This window comes from Columba livia, chromosome 2 (assembly GCF_036013475.1).
Source record: "Columba livia isolate bColLiv1 breed racing homer chromosome 2, bColLiv1.pat.W.v2, whole genome shotgun sequence".
Taxonomy (NCBI): domain Eukaryota; kingdom Metazoa; phylum Chordata; class Aves; order Columbiformes; family Columbidae; genus Columba; species Columba livia.
Window position 1 is genome coordinate 153,842,438 of NC_088603.1, and position 18,352 is coordinate 153,860,789.

At 38.7% G+C, this 18,352-nt stretch overlaps 1 protein-coding gene across 12 annotated transcripts in view; it reads left to right on the top strand.

Annotated features, from left to right (window-relative positions):
- PHF20L1 (PHD finger protein 20 like 1) overlaps positions 1-17,624 on the top strand; it is a 54,974-nt gene extending 37,350 nt beyond the window's left edge. For 5 of the 12 annotated variants that reach the window (XM_065054438.1, XM_065054440.1, XM_065054442.1 and 2 more), the window contains 8 exons: positions 6,117-6,281; positions 6,666-6,847; positions 8,578-8,677; positions 9,839-9,925; positions 10,818-11,013; positions 11,432-11,801; positions 14,665-14,830; positions 15,944-17,624. In XM_065054438.1, the coding sequence (XP_064910510.1) occupies positions 6,117-6,281; positions 6,666-6,847; positions 8,578-8,677; positions 9,839-9,925; positions 10,818-11,013; positions 11,432-11,801; positions 14,665-14,830; positions 15,944-16,086 (1,409 nt within the window). In that variant the 3' untranslated portion in view covers positions 16,087-17,624. The remainder of the gene's footprint in view (positions 1-6,116; positions 6,282-6,665; positions 6,848-8,577; positions 8,678-9,838; positions 9,926-10,817; positions 11,014-11,431; positions 11,802-14,664; positions 14,831-15,943) is intronic. The other 7 variants (XM_065054441.1, XM_065054450.1, XM_065054444.1 and 4 more) reach the window with 3 other exon arrangements.
- The last annotated feature ends 728 nt before the right edge of the window (positions 17,625-18,352 follow it).

The window sequence follows — 18,352 nt, forward strand, 5'->3', positions numbered from 1 at the left end:
TTCCATTTGTCTGTGTCACTTCTCAATTCTGATTCTTTGATCACATCACCCACTTTTGTCTTTTTCTCTCTTATTTCCATTCCCTAGATGGAGAAAAATAAGGGTTTTTTTGAGAAATGAGGCTCTAGGTAGCTTGTGCTTTTTTTTTAACAAAACAAACTAATCCTTTCAAAACACTTATTGCTTTTCTTTTCCTCCTTGTTTGAGAAGTACTTCTCTAAGAGTGCGGTTTAAAGCTCTAGCACCATCCTTTCCGTAACTCTCCTTGGTGTGATTTCTGTGGAACAACTGGACAATGTTTGGGTTTTCTTCTTTATGAAAATATACCTATCCTGCTGACCAGTACACTTTTACAGTTTCTTTGTATTTCTTCAGCTTTTCCACATGCTTTGGTTCTTTTAATCTCCCGTGAAATCACATTGCAGGTTCCTAGGTTTACTTTTTGTTTTGCATCCAGTGCAGTCTTAATTGCAGCATTATGGCAATAAAAATAATAGCATGGTCAAATGCAGACTCATTCTGTCTTCTTGCCAAAGACTGACCTTGTTTTTTGTGTCTTATACCTGCTTACTTCAGAAAGTGTTTCAGGACTGAAAAGGATACTACTTATTTTTATATTGCTGCTGTTTTATCCTTTTTTCTTGAGAACATCTTTAAATATTCAGACTCTAAACATGAGAACACAGACTGTCCTTTCTATGCCTGTCAGATTGACTTGACTTTCGTGTACCTTGAGAGTGTACTTACTAGATATTGGTTGTCATAACTTCAGTTAAAATGTCTTAAAATATGACAAGGTGACAATTTAAAACCTATCAAACAAATTTCTAGACATTTTTGCTCAAAAGCATGTGGAAAAACCCCATTCTTCTGGCCACAGACTTTTAAAGATGCCTTGTGGATTTCTAAATTGATTATGTGTTTGTCTGTCCAGAATTTATGACGTAACATGAAAATGTTCCCAAAGAATGTGGTGCTTGAATGTGAAGTGCAATAATTTAGGTTTATTGTACTTCACTGTCTTTATATTGGAGTAATAGAATTTTAAACTATAAACTTCAATTGCTTACTTTACCTAAAGGTTATTGGGAGTTTTTCACTTGCGCTGGGAAGGCAAGTGAAGGTATTTGTAAGAAGATACTGGTAAATGCCAAGTATTCAAAAGCCAAAGAAAAGAACAAAACCCTAAGCAGTCCTCGCTACTTCATCTGTGATTATTAAAACATGCTGGAGTGAGTTAATGCTCTCCTTAGGTTCCATTTTTAGGAAGAATGTTCTAAAGCAATATGCCATCCCCTTGTGTGCAGGAAAACCCGCAGCAGCATTCTCAATACAGTTCGATAAGAGTTAGAAAAATGTTTTATATCTCTTCCATTCTTTGAGAATATGACAGATTGAGTGGTGGTGTAAAAGTCTTTGAAAAAGAACTGGCATAAAAATATTTATCTCCCGAGATTTATGTTTCATTTATTTCCAAAGAAAGTATCACAGTATGTTTGGGATTGGAAGGGACCTCAAAAGATCATCTAGTCCAATCCCCCTGCTGGAGCAGGAACGCCTAGGTGAGGTCGCACAGGAACATGTCCAGGCGGGTTTTGAATGTCTCCAGAGTAGGAGACTCCACAACCCCCCTGGGCAGCCTGTTCCAGTGTCTGTCACCCTCACTGAGAAGAAGTTTTTTCTCAAATTTAAGCGGAACCTCTTGTGTTCCAGTTTGATCCCATTACCCCTTGTCCTATCATTGTTTGCCACCAAGAAGAGCCTGGCTCCATCCTCATGGCAACTCACCCTTTATATATCTGTAAACATTAATGAGGTCACCCCTTAGTCTCCTCTTCTCCAAGCTAAAGAGACCCATCTCCCTCAGCCTTTCTTCATAAGGGAGATGCTCCACTCCCTTAATCATCTTTGTTGCCCTACGCTGGACTCTCTCCAGCAGTTCCCTGTCCTTCTTGAACTGAGGGGCCCAGAACTGGACACAATATTCCAGATGTGGTCTCATCAGGGCAGAGTAGAGGGGAAGGAGGACCTCTCTCGATCTACTAGCCACCCCCCTTGTAATACACCCCAGGATGCCATTGGCCTTCCTGGCCACAAGGGCACAGTGCTGGCTCATGGTCATCCTGTTGTCCACCAGGACCCCCAGGTCCCTTTCCCCTACACTGCTCTCTAATATGTAATTTCCCAACCTATACTGGAACCTGGGGTTGTTCCTGCCCAGATGCAGGACTCTACACTTGCCCTTGTTAAATTTCATTAGGTTATTCCCCGCCCAACTCTCCAGCCTGTCTAGGTCCCGCTGGATGGCAGCACAGCCTTCTGGCGTGTCAGCCACTCCTCCCAGCTTAGTGTCATCAGCAAACTTGCTGATAGTACACTCTATTCCCTCGTCTAAATCGTTAATGAATATATTGAACAATATTGGCCCCAGTACTGACCCCTGAGGCACTCCACTAGATACTGGCCTCCAAGAGGTAAATGAAGGGGTTATCTGTCGTCTCTGGTGTTGAATTCCAACATTTAGATGAATTATCAGAAAAGGCTGCTCTAGAGCAGCGTTTAGAAGATTTGGGAGGAGTTGGTCTGACTGCTTCTCAGCTGAGTGTGTGATATTTTGCCTTTTTGCAAAGGTCTGTGCTGGAGAGCAGAGTCTGGGCCTTCTCACTGGCCCTGGCTCCATGCAGCTCCAACGTGCAATAGGTTTTGCAAACCCTATCCATCTTTTAAATATTTGGGGTTTTTTTGTTCCTTCAGTCTCTTTTTGCCAACTTATCTTGAAACTTAGAAGCTTAGGAGAGGTACCATGGTTAGGTTGCAACTTCTAGGGGCCATATCCAATGCCTGTAAATATTAGGAGAAAACCATGTACCTCCCAATGCCCAACAAATAGAAATTTAAAATCCAGATGCAAAAAGCAGTGTGAGTAAAACTTGAGCGTTTTATTCTTTGGAAATTCATCTTGTGAAAATCTGTTTTTGGCAATCCAGAGGTATTCTGCTTGGATACTTTTTTTTTAACTGGAGGAGAAAGAAAGATACAGGATCATAGGAAGTCCTGAGTTGGAAGGGACCCACAAGGGTCATGGAGTCCAACTCCTGTCCCTGCAAATGCTTTGGCAGATTCTGTCTCCAGTGTCTGTCCCTGAAAAAGCCCATTGAAAAATGATTTGTCTTTAAAATGAACGAACAATAAAAACCCAAGCAAACCAACCCTTCCCCTGAAAAAAAAAAAAAAAAAGTGAAGAAGAAAACAACAAAAAAAACCAACCAAACAGAAAAACAGCAAACAACATGATTTTTTTTTCTGCTGTACATATGTGCAAGATTGACTTCCTATAAAACCCATATAACACAGAAGGTGGTAATTTCTGGTTTTCATACTGTTCTGTTACAGCGACGTTGAGAGCAATACAGAGTGAAGTGATCAACTCAACTAGTCATGGAGTTGACTCACCTACAGTGCAGATACTTGGGAAGCGTGGTAGATAGTGTGGTTTTGACAGAAGGAAAAAGTAAATGTGAGCAGTGGCTTTACGGAAGGTATTTAGGAGAGAGACATATTGTGGAAACCATAGCAAGAAAACTGTAGATACAGGTGGTAGCAGGAAAGCTTCCTACAGAAGGGTGAAAGTGTAGAAATACGACGACTCACTTATATTCAAAGTAGTAAGTTTTGAGATGCGTAAGTGGATAGCTAATCTTATTTACCATTTGACCAGCATAAGAAAGACATGGACCTGCTCAAGTGGGTCCAGATGAGGCCACAAAGATGATCAGGGCCTGCAGAACCTCCCCTCTGAAGGAAAGGCTGAGAGGCTGTTAAGCCTAGAAAAGAGAAGGCTCTGGGAAGTCCTTATAGCAGCCTTCTAGTATTTAAAAGGAGGAACCTCCAGGAAGGTTGGGAAGGGACCCTCAAGGAGTGTAGTGGTAGCACAACAGGTTGTAGTTTTAAACAGAAAAAGTAGATTTCTGTTACATATTAGAAAAAAATTCTTTACTGTGAGGGTGATGAGACACTGGAACAGGCTGCCCAGAGAAGTTGTAAATGCCCCATCCCTGGGAGTGTTCAAGGACAGGTTGGATGTGGGGCTGTGAGCAACCTGATCTACTGGAAAGTATCCCTGCCAGTGGTAGGGGGCCTGGAACTAGATGGTCTTCAAGGTCCCTTCCACCTGTGATTTGTGATTCCATGAGTTACCTGGGACAGTCTCTCCAGTCACTATGATTAAGGGCAGGCTTGTGAATATGTTCCTTGAAACTGTTGCGAATAGTATATGTTACAGGAAATTTTATCATGCTGGTACCAATATGAAGGTTCCACCTGAATATGAGGAGAAACTTCTTTACTTTGAGGTACCAGAGCCCTGGAACAGGCTGCCCAGAGAGGTTGTGGAGTCTCCTTCTCTGGAGACATTCAAACCCACCTGGACACATCCCTGTGTGATCTGCTCTGGTGAACCTGCTTTAGCAGGTGGGTTAGACCAGATGATCTCCAGAGGTCCCTTCCAACCCCAGCCATTCTTTGATAAATGTCAGTACTGCTGTAGCACCAGTGGGCACAAGCTCTGGCTGAGCAGGGTAGGCTTCCAATAGTGAGAAAATATATATATATATATATATATATATATATATATATGTGTGTGTGTGTACAGTGTGGATCCCTCCAGCAGCTGGGCTCAGACACTTGTCTGCTCAGTAGCTGCCTATGGATCCCAGTCTTCCCAATTGCTGGCACATGGAGGTACAAGCCCCAGAGCCCATAGCCCTGCTGCAGTACAGACCATCTCACTCATGTGCACAGTCACACACCTCTGGACTTGGCCAGGACTCCCCAGATTCCCGTAGCCCCCAAGGCTCTCACCGTTAGAGACACAATTGCCCCTACATCTGGCTCTTGCAGATCCACTCACCCACTGCTCCCAGGCCACTTCACCTGGTCACCAGCTGGTCCAGCTCCATCTCTGCTAACAGTCGGACACTTGCACTGGCTCTGGGTGCTGCAGGGTGAACTCATGGGCCTCTGTGATGAGAGGTTGGTATTTCAGTCACTTGCTCCAGTCTCTCCAGGTGCTGGCACCGCAGACACATGGGCCCTTAGACCTGTTGTCTGACTCCATTTGCTGGTACTCTGCCCCCTGCACACCAAATAGAGCCTCTCACTGGGGTAACAGTTAGAAATGGGGTTTAATAAGAATCACAGACTGGCTGAGGCTGGAAGGGACCTCTGGAGGTTCTCTGGTCCAACCCCCCTGACCAAGCAGGGCCACCTCAAGACAGTTTGCCCAGGACCATGTCCAGAAAACTTTTGGATATCTCCAAGGAGGGAGACTCCACCAGCTCTGCCAGCACAGATAGGACAGACTGTGCTGATCAGACACAGGGCATGGCCAGACAAAGTCTACTGACTGGCACACTATGCATGACTGGCCCTTTTTATTCCCTTTATTATTCCTCATGCTTGTTCCTGTCCAAACCACTTAGGTCCATATATATATATATATATGTATGTATGTATGTATGTATGTATGTATTTCCCAACACACACTTTGGTTCCATTGGCCCATTATCAACTGCTGGCTCCTGAAATGGGCCTGAGAGCATCCAAGGAGGGTTTTTTGGGGGCTCCCTGTGCACATCTGCAGATGTACAGACAAGCTTTTGTCACTTAACCTGGCAGGACTGGCTGCGGTTACTTGGTAACTACTGCTTGTTGGTAGAGCTACCAACAGAGCTAAAGCAAAAAGAGAGCTCCCAGCAGCATCTCTAAGGACAGCAGATGGTACGGGATGAATTGTGGGGAAAAAAAGACTGTATAATATTAAAGGAAAAATGATTCCTCTGTACATTCAAAGATTGGAGAGGCAGGGAGTTAAATGGGTAATGCTTGTCTTAGCTATTGAACTTCATTATGTTTCTTCCTGGAAATTTTTTATGAAATACATTATGAAGAACTTTTGCTCTTTCTTATTTACAGTTTCATCATCCTAGTGTTGATATTCTTTACTTCTAAACATAATGTTGCAGAATACGAAAATAAGTATGGTTTTTGGGTTTTTTTTGCATTTGTCACAAACTTTACTCTTGTAACAGCAACTTGTTTTCTTTTAACTTTTTCAGATTATTCCGATTATGAAGATAGTTCTGTTGAATTCTTGGACAGATGCTCATCTCCATTAACACGGTCCTCGGGCAGCTCTCTGACTTTGCGCAGCATGTTCTCGGAGAAGAACACGTCGTACCAGTATCCAAGAGCTATCTTGTCTGTTGACCTTAGTGGAGAAAGTAGGTTGGCTGAACAGCAGCTTTCAGTTTGTACGTTTAAATCTTTAAGGGAGAGAATTTTGAAGGAAATAACTTGATTTGTGTTTGGGATTGTAGCTATAAATCTGGCGACTGATTTCTACTTCATCTGTTGAAACCAAAATGCTTACGCTGCTCAAGCTGTTCTGCATTTTACTTACTTTAGTTAAATGTTGCTGCTCTGCTTCTGAGGAGATGATATTAAAGGCATTTTGCAGTATTCATCAAGAAATCTGATACACCAGCAGTGTGTTTGGGAGTGATTTTTGTTGTATGCGGGTTAAGATTAACTGCTAAAAAAACCTCAATCTCTATAAGGTATTGTATCTCTGCACACAGAATTTCACATGTATTTATTTTTACTAGACCTTTCAGATGTGGAGTTCTTGGATGACTCCTCTACAGAGAGTTTGTTACTCAGTGGCGATGAATACAATCAGGATTTTGATTCAACTAACTTTGAAGAGTCTCAGGACGAAGATGATGCTCTCAATGAAATTGTTAGATGCATTTGTGAACTGGATGAAGAAAATGGCTTTATGATTCAGGTAAAGAAGTTTAGCGGGGGGGGGCTCTATTTTCCATGTGAATTTGTTGCTCATGAAGATGCCCTTTGGATGTGTTGGAGACTGAAGTTATGTAGGGAGCTCTAAATAGAAACGATATATTTCTGTGTTCTGCACTTCACTTGACTGTGGTGTATGCAGAACTGTTCTGCTAGGATGGAATTTCTCTAACAAATGGATATGTAGAACAAGTTTGTAAGGAAAGATAACCTTTTTCTCTATAGCTAGTTCATAAATTTGGAATGAAGTATCCCTTCCTGCACACAAATCACTGCTTCTGTCCACAGACCATCCCAGTTATACCAACCCTTCTGGTTTGGCCCTTGTGCTTTGTGGTACCACTTGTAGATACCGCTCTACTCGCTGTAAATGCACCTCAGCTGTATATATAGAGTGTGCACAGCATTCAGGTGCTGATGGATTGCAACTACTGCTGCTTCTTTATTTGTCCTCCAGTGAGGGGAGCATTTCCCATCTAGTAATGAATAATTTCAAGTCTTTTTCTCAATAAATTCATGATATAGTGATTAGATCAGATACAAGCAACAGTGAGGAAGAACTCAGTTGTTAATAACTTTAAAAACGCCATGAAATTCCTGTGTGTTTTTCCCCACTCAAAAACCAGGTTTGTATTCATCTATTAATGTGGTAAGGCTTCTGTTGAAAATATGGAGCCTTTTTAGTTGAGATCTGAAGAACACAAGTATGACAGTTTTGTGTTAATGGACTTAAAGTCTTTTAGAAATGACAGATCTAAAAATGAAGGACACAAAGACTGTCCCTGAGAACACACTACTGAAAACGCACTGTTGTGTTGGAGGAGCTAAGCAGGAGTTTAGTTATACTAAGAATATGGAAAAATGGACTGATAGGGAAATCTTTGGAGAGAGGAGAGGAAACTGTAGCCGTGACGGTGTCGGAAGAGGAGAGGTGACTTCAGTTGTTTTAACAGGTTGATGCTCAAAAACCTGTCAAAGCAAAGAAGACTTTCAGTAGTTAGAACAAAGGCAAATGCTGAGTTGAGGAAGGGAGATGTATTTTTTCAATGGTAGTTTCCTACCTGTTTCTGAAGTCCAATGACAGCCTGATTTTTTTGATCACTTGCCTCCTCTTCATGCCTTGTCTCACTGAGAGCAACCAGTTTGCTATTTCTAGGCCCTCATGTCTTGCCACTTCTATTTTGCTCTCCTGTTCTCTTGTTTCTCCTCTTTCATTTTCTCTTCATTTTCTTTTTCTTTTAGATTTTCCATTGGTGCGATATTAAAAGCACATCTTTCTAGCGCACTGGAGAGATGCTTTGTAAATATAAATAATTAAACTGAAGAGTTTTCTACTTTTCACTGTTATGCTGTAATGTATTACATTATCTTTCTACTTTACTGTAATATTATACTCCTGTCTTATGTTTCACTACTAAGTATCTAGGTGCTAAAATACTGAATGTTTTAATGAAATATTATTAAATATTAGGTCGTCATTTTTCTTTTTCCAGTCTGGAATTTGTGGTTGAGGTGACTTTCAGAACTAGAGCTATTTTTTTAGCTTCATGTCTTTGCCGACCCAAACACAAATTGCCCAATTAAATAATCTTACTCATACCAGCTGTTTAACTTAAACTACTGTTCTCTGCATTTTGACGATACAATAGCTTCTGATTTATGAATCTCCTTATCTCAGTTTTAGCTTTTGCCTTTTTGTCTTTGTGATATTAGTGTGAAGAGTGCTTGTGTTGGCAGCACAGCGTGTGCATGGGGCTGCTGGAGGACAGCATTCCGGAGCAGTACATCTGCTACATCTGTCGAGATCCACCAGGTACGGCCAAATCGCCCCCATCTGCAGCTATCTGCTTGGGATTTTTAAGCAGAAATGTTATGCATTGCTTAAATTGTCCAAGTTTTGTCTGGTTTTGTTGTTATCTGTTGTACTTCTTTGGAGCAAGTGCTTTGGAGTTTAGCTGAGCAGAAACTTTCCTGTTAGTAACACTGAACTACGATTAATCTTACTCATGATCTTAGTTACCATCACGTTAGTTGTTTCAGCTTAATTCCCTCAAAACCTTAACACTTTTTCATGTCACTATAGTCTGAAAAATCTAAATCATTCTTGTTTTTACTTGGAATCACATCTGTTCATTTAATTTATTTTTTTAATGAAAAAGGACTCGTTACCACAGTACACTCAGATATGCTGTGGTTGTCATTTCATATCAGTTGCAAATTTATGTTTCTGTTTGTCCAGAATTGTGTAAATAAAGGTGCAGAACTGAATATGTGAAATAAGGAAAGATTTAACGCTTTTTATAGTAAATGGTAGTGCACAAACAGCACATCTTGCATTTAAGGCTGTTAGGATAAATTTGAAACGGTAAGAATAAGGAAAAGCCTATTTACTTTTAAACTGAATTCATTTGATGAAGATGATGTTGATTTAAAAATGATTCTGTCCATAAACCTGTTTTTCTTAGCAGTTATTTGGAGAAAAACTACACAATTTGGAAGAAGGTGTTAGTATTTTTTCCTGACAATCAATATGAACACACATATCATATGTGTCTTCTGGTGAAAGAGCCAACAGTCCAGCTGTTTCAAGTGTGAGACTACACGCCTGAATTTACTTTCTTTCTGAATTTAACAAATGAAATCTGAAAACCGTTTGCAAAGTTCTAAAACAGCACAGTTTTTTATTAGTTGTGTTTGAGAAGATAATTGAGGAAAATAGAGCTGGACTGCTGTGACTTTTTCCATTTGCCATGATCTGAATGTAAATTGGTGCTATAGAGTCTCGTTCGGTAGTTGTGTGTCGTGTACTCTTTGAGCAGTCAAGCTTATTCTTACTAAAACCAACTAATTTGTCTTGTGTTCTTTCCCTGCGCTGTACCAGGTACTTCGTTATCCGCTGCTATGCAGAGACTGTGTCTCTAATTTTTAATCTTCTCTCCCTTCCTAACCAATCCTTCTTTTCTTTCTGTGTCAGGAGAAAAAGGTCATTCACAATATCAGTATTTTAAAGTGTATTGGGATAATGGGCAGAAAGGAGATAGACAGGGTATTCTTCTGAAAGGTATGAAGGGCTTCCATCAACCTGTTCTTTGTTCTGTATATGATGATAGTCTGATATGAAATGCAGTGTAAGATATTGCGGTCTCAGTCTGTTTGTCTGGGTTCCTCATTGTGAACAACATTGAAATAATTTTCAGTATACATTTCTAGTTTTGTTTCTTTTTATGAGGTGTTTTGTTTTGTTTTTTAGTTATTAAGTTACTATAGAAGCATTTCCTAGATACCCCTTTGCCTGTTGGGTTATTGTTGTAGATGTTGCCGTAGCCTTGGAAAGCTAAGGCACATTTACATCAATATTGTGTCAGGTAAAGGGCACCATAAAGGAGACCATAAGAGCTCCGCTGTCAGAGGACTTTGAAACGTCTGCTTTTCTTGAAGCCTTCTCCTGCCTTCTAATAAATAGATAATTGACTTCACTATTGAAACAAAATATTTGTCTTTCAGAAACAAACAAACAAAAAAGTGTTCTGAGTAGGTCCATATAGTACCCACTGTGTAACATTTCTCTTAATAGCTTAGGTTTTCTTTCTTTCTTTTTTTTAAATAAGCTGCAGTATTTAAATAAAATGCCAATTTATACTTTTATTTTTTGAGGTTAGATCGGTAATAGCAAAGTTCTTAACATCCTGTACTTTGATTGCAGAGGGGTTTAGATTTTTGTTTCGAGTGCCATTGAAATTTCAGGTTTATTTTTGTTTTCATAAATGTTAAGAGCTTCCTCTTAATCCATGAGAAATAAATTTTAATGTCTTAATAGCAAGATCTTGAATCATTATTTTGTGGCTGCTAGGAGACATTTAGGAGAGAATAACATACGATTATAGCACTCTAGTTTTAATTACAGTTCTGCTGTGGCTTTAGCTGGCCCTGAAGTTGTTTCTTGCTTACCCCAGGTCAGAGGTGGAGTGCCAAATATCTTTATGATAAAGACTGGCTGAACAATGGACACATGTGTGGATTATCCTTTTTGAAAGAAAACTACTCTCACCTTAATGCCAAAAAGATTGTGTCAACACATCACCTACTGGCAGATGTATATGGTGTGACTGAAATATTGCATGGACTTCAACTGAAGATTGGGATATTAAAGTAAGTATCTGTCCAAGGTTTATTCCCCATCTTTATATATTTAGGTGGCAGAAACTATCATTATTTCATTTGCACTATTCTCTCACATTAAAGTTCTTTCTTGTATAATAGTTTAAATAATCCAAGTGCGAGATGTGGAGTACCCTCAGATTCAGTGGGAGTTAGGTGTTTGGCACCTGAGCAGATCTTGTGTATTTGGTTTATTTGCGACTTCTATTTTTTATTATCTTATAGTTGATTTTGTATTAACGGGATATTCTGGATTTATCTTTAAATTGATAAATGATTGAGAACTACTTACATGTTTGATAATGGTGCTTATCCATGGCCATGATGTACCAGAAGCAGATGCTTGATGCTTCAGTGCTGTAAGTGGCATTCTCTGTAACTTGCTTTATTTTCCTCTTATTCAATGCAGAAATAAACATCACCCAGACCTTCATCTCTGGGCTTATTCAGGGATGCGAAAAGAACAGGAACAAATAACTGTTGGGGTAGAGAAAAAATCGGTGACTTTGCCAGATGTCGTTAATCCACCTGAAAGGACGTGTCACAGTCAAAACCATAGAGAGCCACCCTGTAAACCCCAGAAGATGGAAGAAACGTACATCACAAGTGAGCACAGTTACCAAAAACCTCAGAGTTTTGGTCAAGAATGCAAAGCAGTCACTGACCCTATGAGCTCAGATGATGAAGATACAAGTAGTTTTGAGGAAGATCAGGAATTTCACACAGAGAATAAAAACTGTTTACAATATTCATTTAAAGATGATGGCATGAATGAGCAGGTAAGTATCGTTTTTCATCTGAGAAGTTTCTTAGTCAGAAAAATGTTCAATCTGCTAACTCAAGTGCATACAAGTATTTAGAAATGCTCGTTGTTATAACTCAACACATTCTATCAAATAATATGTCAACAAAAATCACTAGAAGCAAAGTTGGATCACTGAAATAGTTTCAGGTAAAGTGTACTCATTTCAGTTGGTGAAAGAAATGCAAAGTGTGGTTAAAGTATTGCGTATGCAAGTACTGGTTTTATGCTTAATCCAATACTTTATTTGGAAAAAAGAACAACAGAAATCCTATGCGTAAAATGCAGGATCTTGAAACAGAACAGAAGATACAGTGTTTTGTTGTGTTTTCTTCTTTGCAAGGTAAGTAAAAATGAACAGGCTTCCTTTTTTCTCTGGACAAGTTTCCTTTTTCCTCTCAGTTCCATTTTCTGTGTGTTTTGTTGTTGTTTAATTAACTGAGATTTGTAAGAGAGTTTATTATTGTACCATGTTCTTCTTTTAATAGCAACACTGCCTAGAATTCTGTCCACAAGTGGCGATTTACTGACCAACTAATTTCACCTCATGTGCAGCTCCTTTCAAGTCTTGTTTCACAGGTTTTTAGTCAGGTTTATGCTTGGCTATTTAAACATCTTTCTTATTTTTGCATTAATGGTTTGAATCCATTACTTTGTGGAAAAGGTGTGAAACTTATTAGTCTGGTTTTAATGCGGAGTTCTCTTTGAGCAAGAATCAAAGTAAGCCAAACTTATCTGTTTTCTGCAATATCAACTGAATGAGAATAAATCACCCAACTCACCCCCCTTTTGAAGTGCAGTTTCTGGTGTGGAAGAAATGAGTAAGACATGTCTTTTTTTCTTTTAATTTCAGTTTTAAATTTGGCACGTAAACTATATAGTCTAAATGGAAAAATTTGGCTCCTTCTAGTTAGAAATAACCGTATGCTAAGTTGCATGATTATACTCAGTATGGAGACATACAACGGTTTGAAATATGCTTCCCTTCCCACAGTAGCCGAAGTTGGCATTGTAAATACTATAAATATATTTAGAATTAAAAGAAAATACATGCAAGCAGCAAAACAAAACTAATGTTTCCTTCAAAGACAAAAGGCGATACCTAAAAAACGACGCCCTCTCTGTTTTAAAGCAGGAGGAGATCTGGTTGGGGCAGTGTCAGAGTGATCTTTCCTATGGGACACCTTAGTTCACCTTGTTGCCCATAGTCAATCTCGGTATCTGAAATAAGGTTTTCTGTCTAGACCTACTACTTATTGAAAGGCTCTCCTGACTCCTCTGTAAGGTGCCACATTCACCTCTTTCTGTCAAAGTTTGGTTTGGGCTTTGGATTCTGCCTTCTAGTGTCCTGCAGAGCCTTGAATATTCTATTTTTCCATACTGTTTCACCTTATCCTAATCTATATGTCTGAATATCATCTTTTCTCTTATAAACAGTGTTCAGATTGACTATTACCAAATCCCTTTTCTGGACTGTGCATCATCTCTAAAATGTATTTAGTTTATTTGTTCATACTTCTGAAAGCACCAGCCTCCCCCACCTGAACCTCCCCTTTATTTCTTCACAACCTGGGTCCTGTACTCTGCTTTTTTTACCAGCACTCCCTTATTGCCTACATGGATCTCCTAGCTTAGAGGAGGATGTGTTTCACCTGCTTTATTTTTCAAGCAGCATTTACTAGCCATTTGAACAAATACAAAGGTCATTAAAAGGAAAACATAAATGTGATGTTGTTTAGCTTTAAGATTTTTCTCTAACTTACTGCAGTGGGCGTCTAAAAGATTCACCTGACAGATGATCTTGGGGTTAGAATCATGGACTTGGGTTCTCATACGGCAAGGAAAAAACTGCGTTCTTCTTTCATGGTTTTACAGAGGGTCTGGAAACTGTAAGAAATGGGACATTTATTATTTACATTGGAAATATCCTTTTAAAAGATTATTAACAGTTCGTGGTTGCAAACCTGTTGTCTTGAGATGTGGGATATTTTATCTGAACGATGTTAGAGTTCAGAGGCTTTTATGACTTTTGTAATCTGGCTTCGGGAAATAACTTTGACTCCTTTAATGAATATATTGAGTTTTAACAATACTCGTCCTCCAGAACTCGCTCAAAAAGCTGCCAGCAGGTCAGTCCAAGAGTTTTTCTTAATCGATTTTAAATCTTAAACAGTTACTTTTTGCTTGAGAAGTAACTTAAAATCCATCAGTCCTTAATTTCTTCTTCCCCTCTCACCCTTCTGATTCTTGGCTGGAGGGAGAAATAATATAAGAAAAAAATGCTGTTAAATCTATTGTTATGTGATGTGGAAAAAAAAATCAGCTGAGCACTTCATTAGAGAAGTGTATTAACGCAATAAAAGTCACTTCTTACTCTGGCATGTATTTGTGCAAAATAGTAACTGTTGACATCTTGGATATTACTGCATTTTAGGGAGTTTTCTTTCATTCTAAATTTGAAACATACCTTAGAGTTTTGCGCATTTTCAGTGGTGCTAGACCAATATAGTTCACCACTTCATGATTTAACTCATGATTTATAGGAAAAGGGCACAGAAATGCCATCTCTTACTGCGTTGAACAAAGTGCTTAAGCTGGTAAACTTTACCTCTTGCCTCACTCTCCCAATGCTACAAATGCTCATTTATTTGGAATTCGCCTTTTGTTTGGGTTACTCTACCGATGTATCACGGTACGTGGCTTTTTGAGTGTTGTCAAGTAGACAGAAGCACAATTCACCAGCGTAGTTTATCATGTGATTGAAGTCAACACCAGAAATCAAAACACAAAAAAAACCCTTCTTAAATGGCTATTTTTTTCTTTCTGTTGCTACTATGAAGAAGAATTCTGCTGAAGGAAACACTGTGTTTGTTTGCAATGAAAGAAAAGGCTCAGAGGAACAAGTGGACACACATCTTCAATGGCAGCTAAACCTCCTCACCCACATAGAGAATGTACAGAACGAAGTCACCAGCAGAATGGACCTGATTGAAAAAGAAGTTGATGGTAACTGCATTGCCAGATACTTTATACACCTGTAACAGCATCTTTCATAACCGCTGTGTTGAAGGTGATCTGAGGCACTGAGGATGGATTTTTAAGAGTTGTATTAAAATTCGGGTACCCAGAACTATAACCAGGGTTTGTACCCTTGATCCCTCTGCCCCCTTCCATGAGTTTTGAAAGCCCAATAAAGTAGCTTAAGCACTAGGACCCATGAAAATTTAGTTCAAGTTTGTGATGTTAGGCAGGCTTCAGAAAGCTTAGCTAACTTGTCTTTGTCCAGATATTGCTTGTAAAGTTGATGAATTTTTCTATGCCTGAAGTGGTTTGGCCTGATTTTTCTAGTATTTGACAATATTCAGGAAAAAAATAGTGTTCATTCTACCTTCAGTTTGGTTTGCTATATGTTAATAAATAAGTTTCAGGAAGTCTAATCAGTCTTGAATGACATTATAATGCAGGAGCAAATATCAACTGCATCTAAAGTTTACCTGCCAGTCATAAAGATTAAGAACAAGTAGTCTAGTCATAGGAGCCCTTAATTATCTTTTGACAAATAAATTTGCCTTATTCCTATGTGCAGTTTCAGTACTTCTGCTTGTACTAGGCAGAATTTCTAGACTAACAGGGCTGACTTTTTCCCTTCTCTGTCTCTACAAGCATAGAAATTCCTCAAAAAACGTTTGTTGAAGATTGGAAAACCATTCTGTAATCTGGACCTTGTTAAGCGGAACCTGTTAAAGTGGCAGAAGGAAACCTTGCATTTAAGGTTTGCCTTTTCTGTTGCAGGACTGTCAGAGCTAGAAAGCTGTGAGCTGAGGTTTCTTTTAAGTGTGTAGATGGTAAATTGTTAGCCAAGGTACCTTTTTTTTAATAGCAACAATGGAATCAGGAGATATGTTTGATTTGTTTGAGTGAAACATGGAATTAGTTGGTGATTCCTTAATCAACATTCCTTCTGTTAAATAAAAATCACAGCCTCAGGATAGTGAAAATCACAGCCTCAGGGTGTTTTCCTTTCTTATAAAAGACAGAGTAAGAAAGCAAAGTTTAATTTTCATGAAAACTGTTTCTCAAAGACTTATTCTAATCAACTTCTTCCTTTTCCTTCTGTAGTTCTAGAAAGCTGGCTCGACTTCACTGGAGAACTGGAACCACCAGATCCTCTGGCCAGATTGCCTCAGCTCAAGCGACGTATCAAACAGCTCTTAATTGACATGGGGAAAGTACAGCAAATAGCAACGCTTTGCTCTGTATGACAAAAGGAAGAATAAAGAAATAAAAATAGGTTCTTTACAGTGAATTTTCTTACTAGCCACAAGACTGACAGGAAGATAACAACAAGCTGAGCATTTATCTGGTTCTTTGCTGATTACATTAATAGCCTGAAGCTTTAGAGAGAGGAGAGGAAATGTAGATTAAGGAATCTGTTATATTGAAAATCTGAATATTTGTGTCCAAGCTTCAAAATGTGATACATTACATTCTGAGAAACGTGGATGTGATTTTTAACATGCTAAACAAGACAATTCCCACAGATAAGAAAGCTGAAGCGACGAAACCTCTGCGAAGAACAGCGCTACGGGTTTGAAACCTTTGGTAAAACGTTCTAAACTTGCAGAAGTCAACTGGTGAAAAATTCTTGGGAACTGCTTTTTTATTGAATTCCTTTTCTCTTGCTAGTGAAAGATAGACACAGAGAGATCTATATCCTCTCTATAAGGAAAGTTTTTTAGATTATTTCCTTCTCTCATGAATGTTCAGGAAAATGAACGTACCTGCTATGATTTATTTTTTTTTGAAAGAAATTGCTGATCATTGTCTCCTTTTTAAAATATTTTTTTAACTAGAAATCCTTATTACAGCACCCTTAGGCTCCTTTAAGTGGCAAATAGTGGTCAGATGTGCCAAATAATATTAAAACCACTGGGATGAGAGTTTGTGACTTACATGAAGGTTTTTTTCCCTGAAGTCCTACTTGGTGCCAGCAATCCATCCAAAATTGTATCTAGTTTATATTTTTTTTATGTTCTCTTGCAGTATTCAGGATTCAAGGTACAATTTTTGTCCTGGGTAGTTGAGTTCTGGTGTTCACCCTCTGAAACGTTACCATCCTCAGCTGGGATGAGGAATGACGAGAGCAGCAAAACTGTCTGTGGCTGTGAATATGCGAAACCACTGGAATAAATATCACACGATAATGTCACCCAAGATGTTTTTGTAAAATCATTCGCCTTCAGTGAATGAAACATCACAAAACCAAAGGCAACCTACTTGATTTATTAGCTCTTGCTGGATTTGGAGCCCAGGACTTTCCCTGTGCTTACAAGTTGCCGCTGTACCCAGTGCTACATACGTATGTGTATGTATATGTGTATAGAAACACATGTACATATATACATACTATATACATTTATATCTACACATGTCTAGTTTTATTACAATAGACTATTAAAACTGGTGGTTAACATGAAATGTTACCTTTTAACAAGCAGTTTCTAAAATTGAAAATAATGTATGTACAGGTTTTGAAATTTGTAAAATATGACTGTTAAAAGGAGGCTATTTAACTGATGACATTAAGATACTTGAACGTTTTATGCCTCATGTCTGTTTATCAGTTCTAGTTATCTGTATAAATGCATTTTAGAACCGATAGACAGTAAACTTGAATTTACCTTTTGATAAGAGTACAAGCCACTGTACATTCAAAAATTATTTAAATTTGCAAACACACTGTTCTATATGTAAGGTACTGTATGTAAAACTGTTTATTAAAACTATTCTGCATACTCTACATTTTCCACTTTTCTTCCTGATCTACATACAAATGTAAAAAGTGATTGTTACAATGTACAGACCATCAAAAAACCTTGGAAAAGCCTTTTGAGGATGCATAAAATAGAAAAACATGCCAAAGATGGATTATGTGAGAAAGACTTTGCAACCAGTGCATTGAACTGTCATGATAAAACCGCTATTGGGAAAGAAAACAGCGTGGCTGGTTCATTGCTAAAATAAACCTACCCTGACATTTCCCGTCTCTCTTACCATGTCTGATGAAGTGAGTTGTGGCTCTTGATGTCCAAAGCAAAACATAAAACCCCTGTTAAAGAGCTGTTGCTATTGAAAGGGTCTTGCCACACCAAACTTATAGGAGATGTTACAGAGCTGTATGGTAACGTGGAATTAATTGTGGAATCGTGATTGGCAACTTCATAATGCAGAGAGAACACAAGGAGCTGAGGAGTTGTTGACATTTTTATAGCATCTGTTAATAAATAAAATACTCTGTTGTATATTTGGATGCTTAAATAACTGCTTCAAACAATATGAATAGTTGAGTGACCTACTTGCTTTTGGATATGTGAGACTTTTATATAATACGTTATTCACTTGCTGCATCTCCTTGAATGTGGTACTGTGTGTACTGTATAAGTGTAAATCCAGAAATTACTTTGAAACAAAGTGGAGTGTATTTACATAATTTATACAGCATACACTGTAGCAATATCATGCAATGTG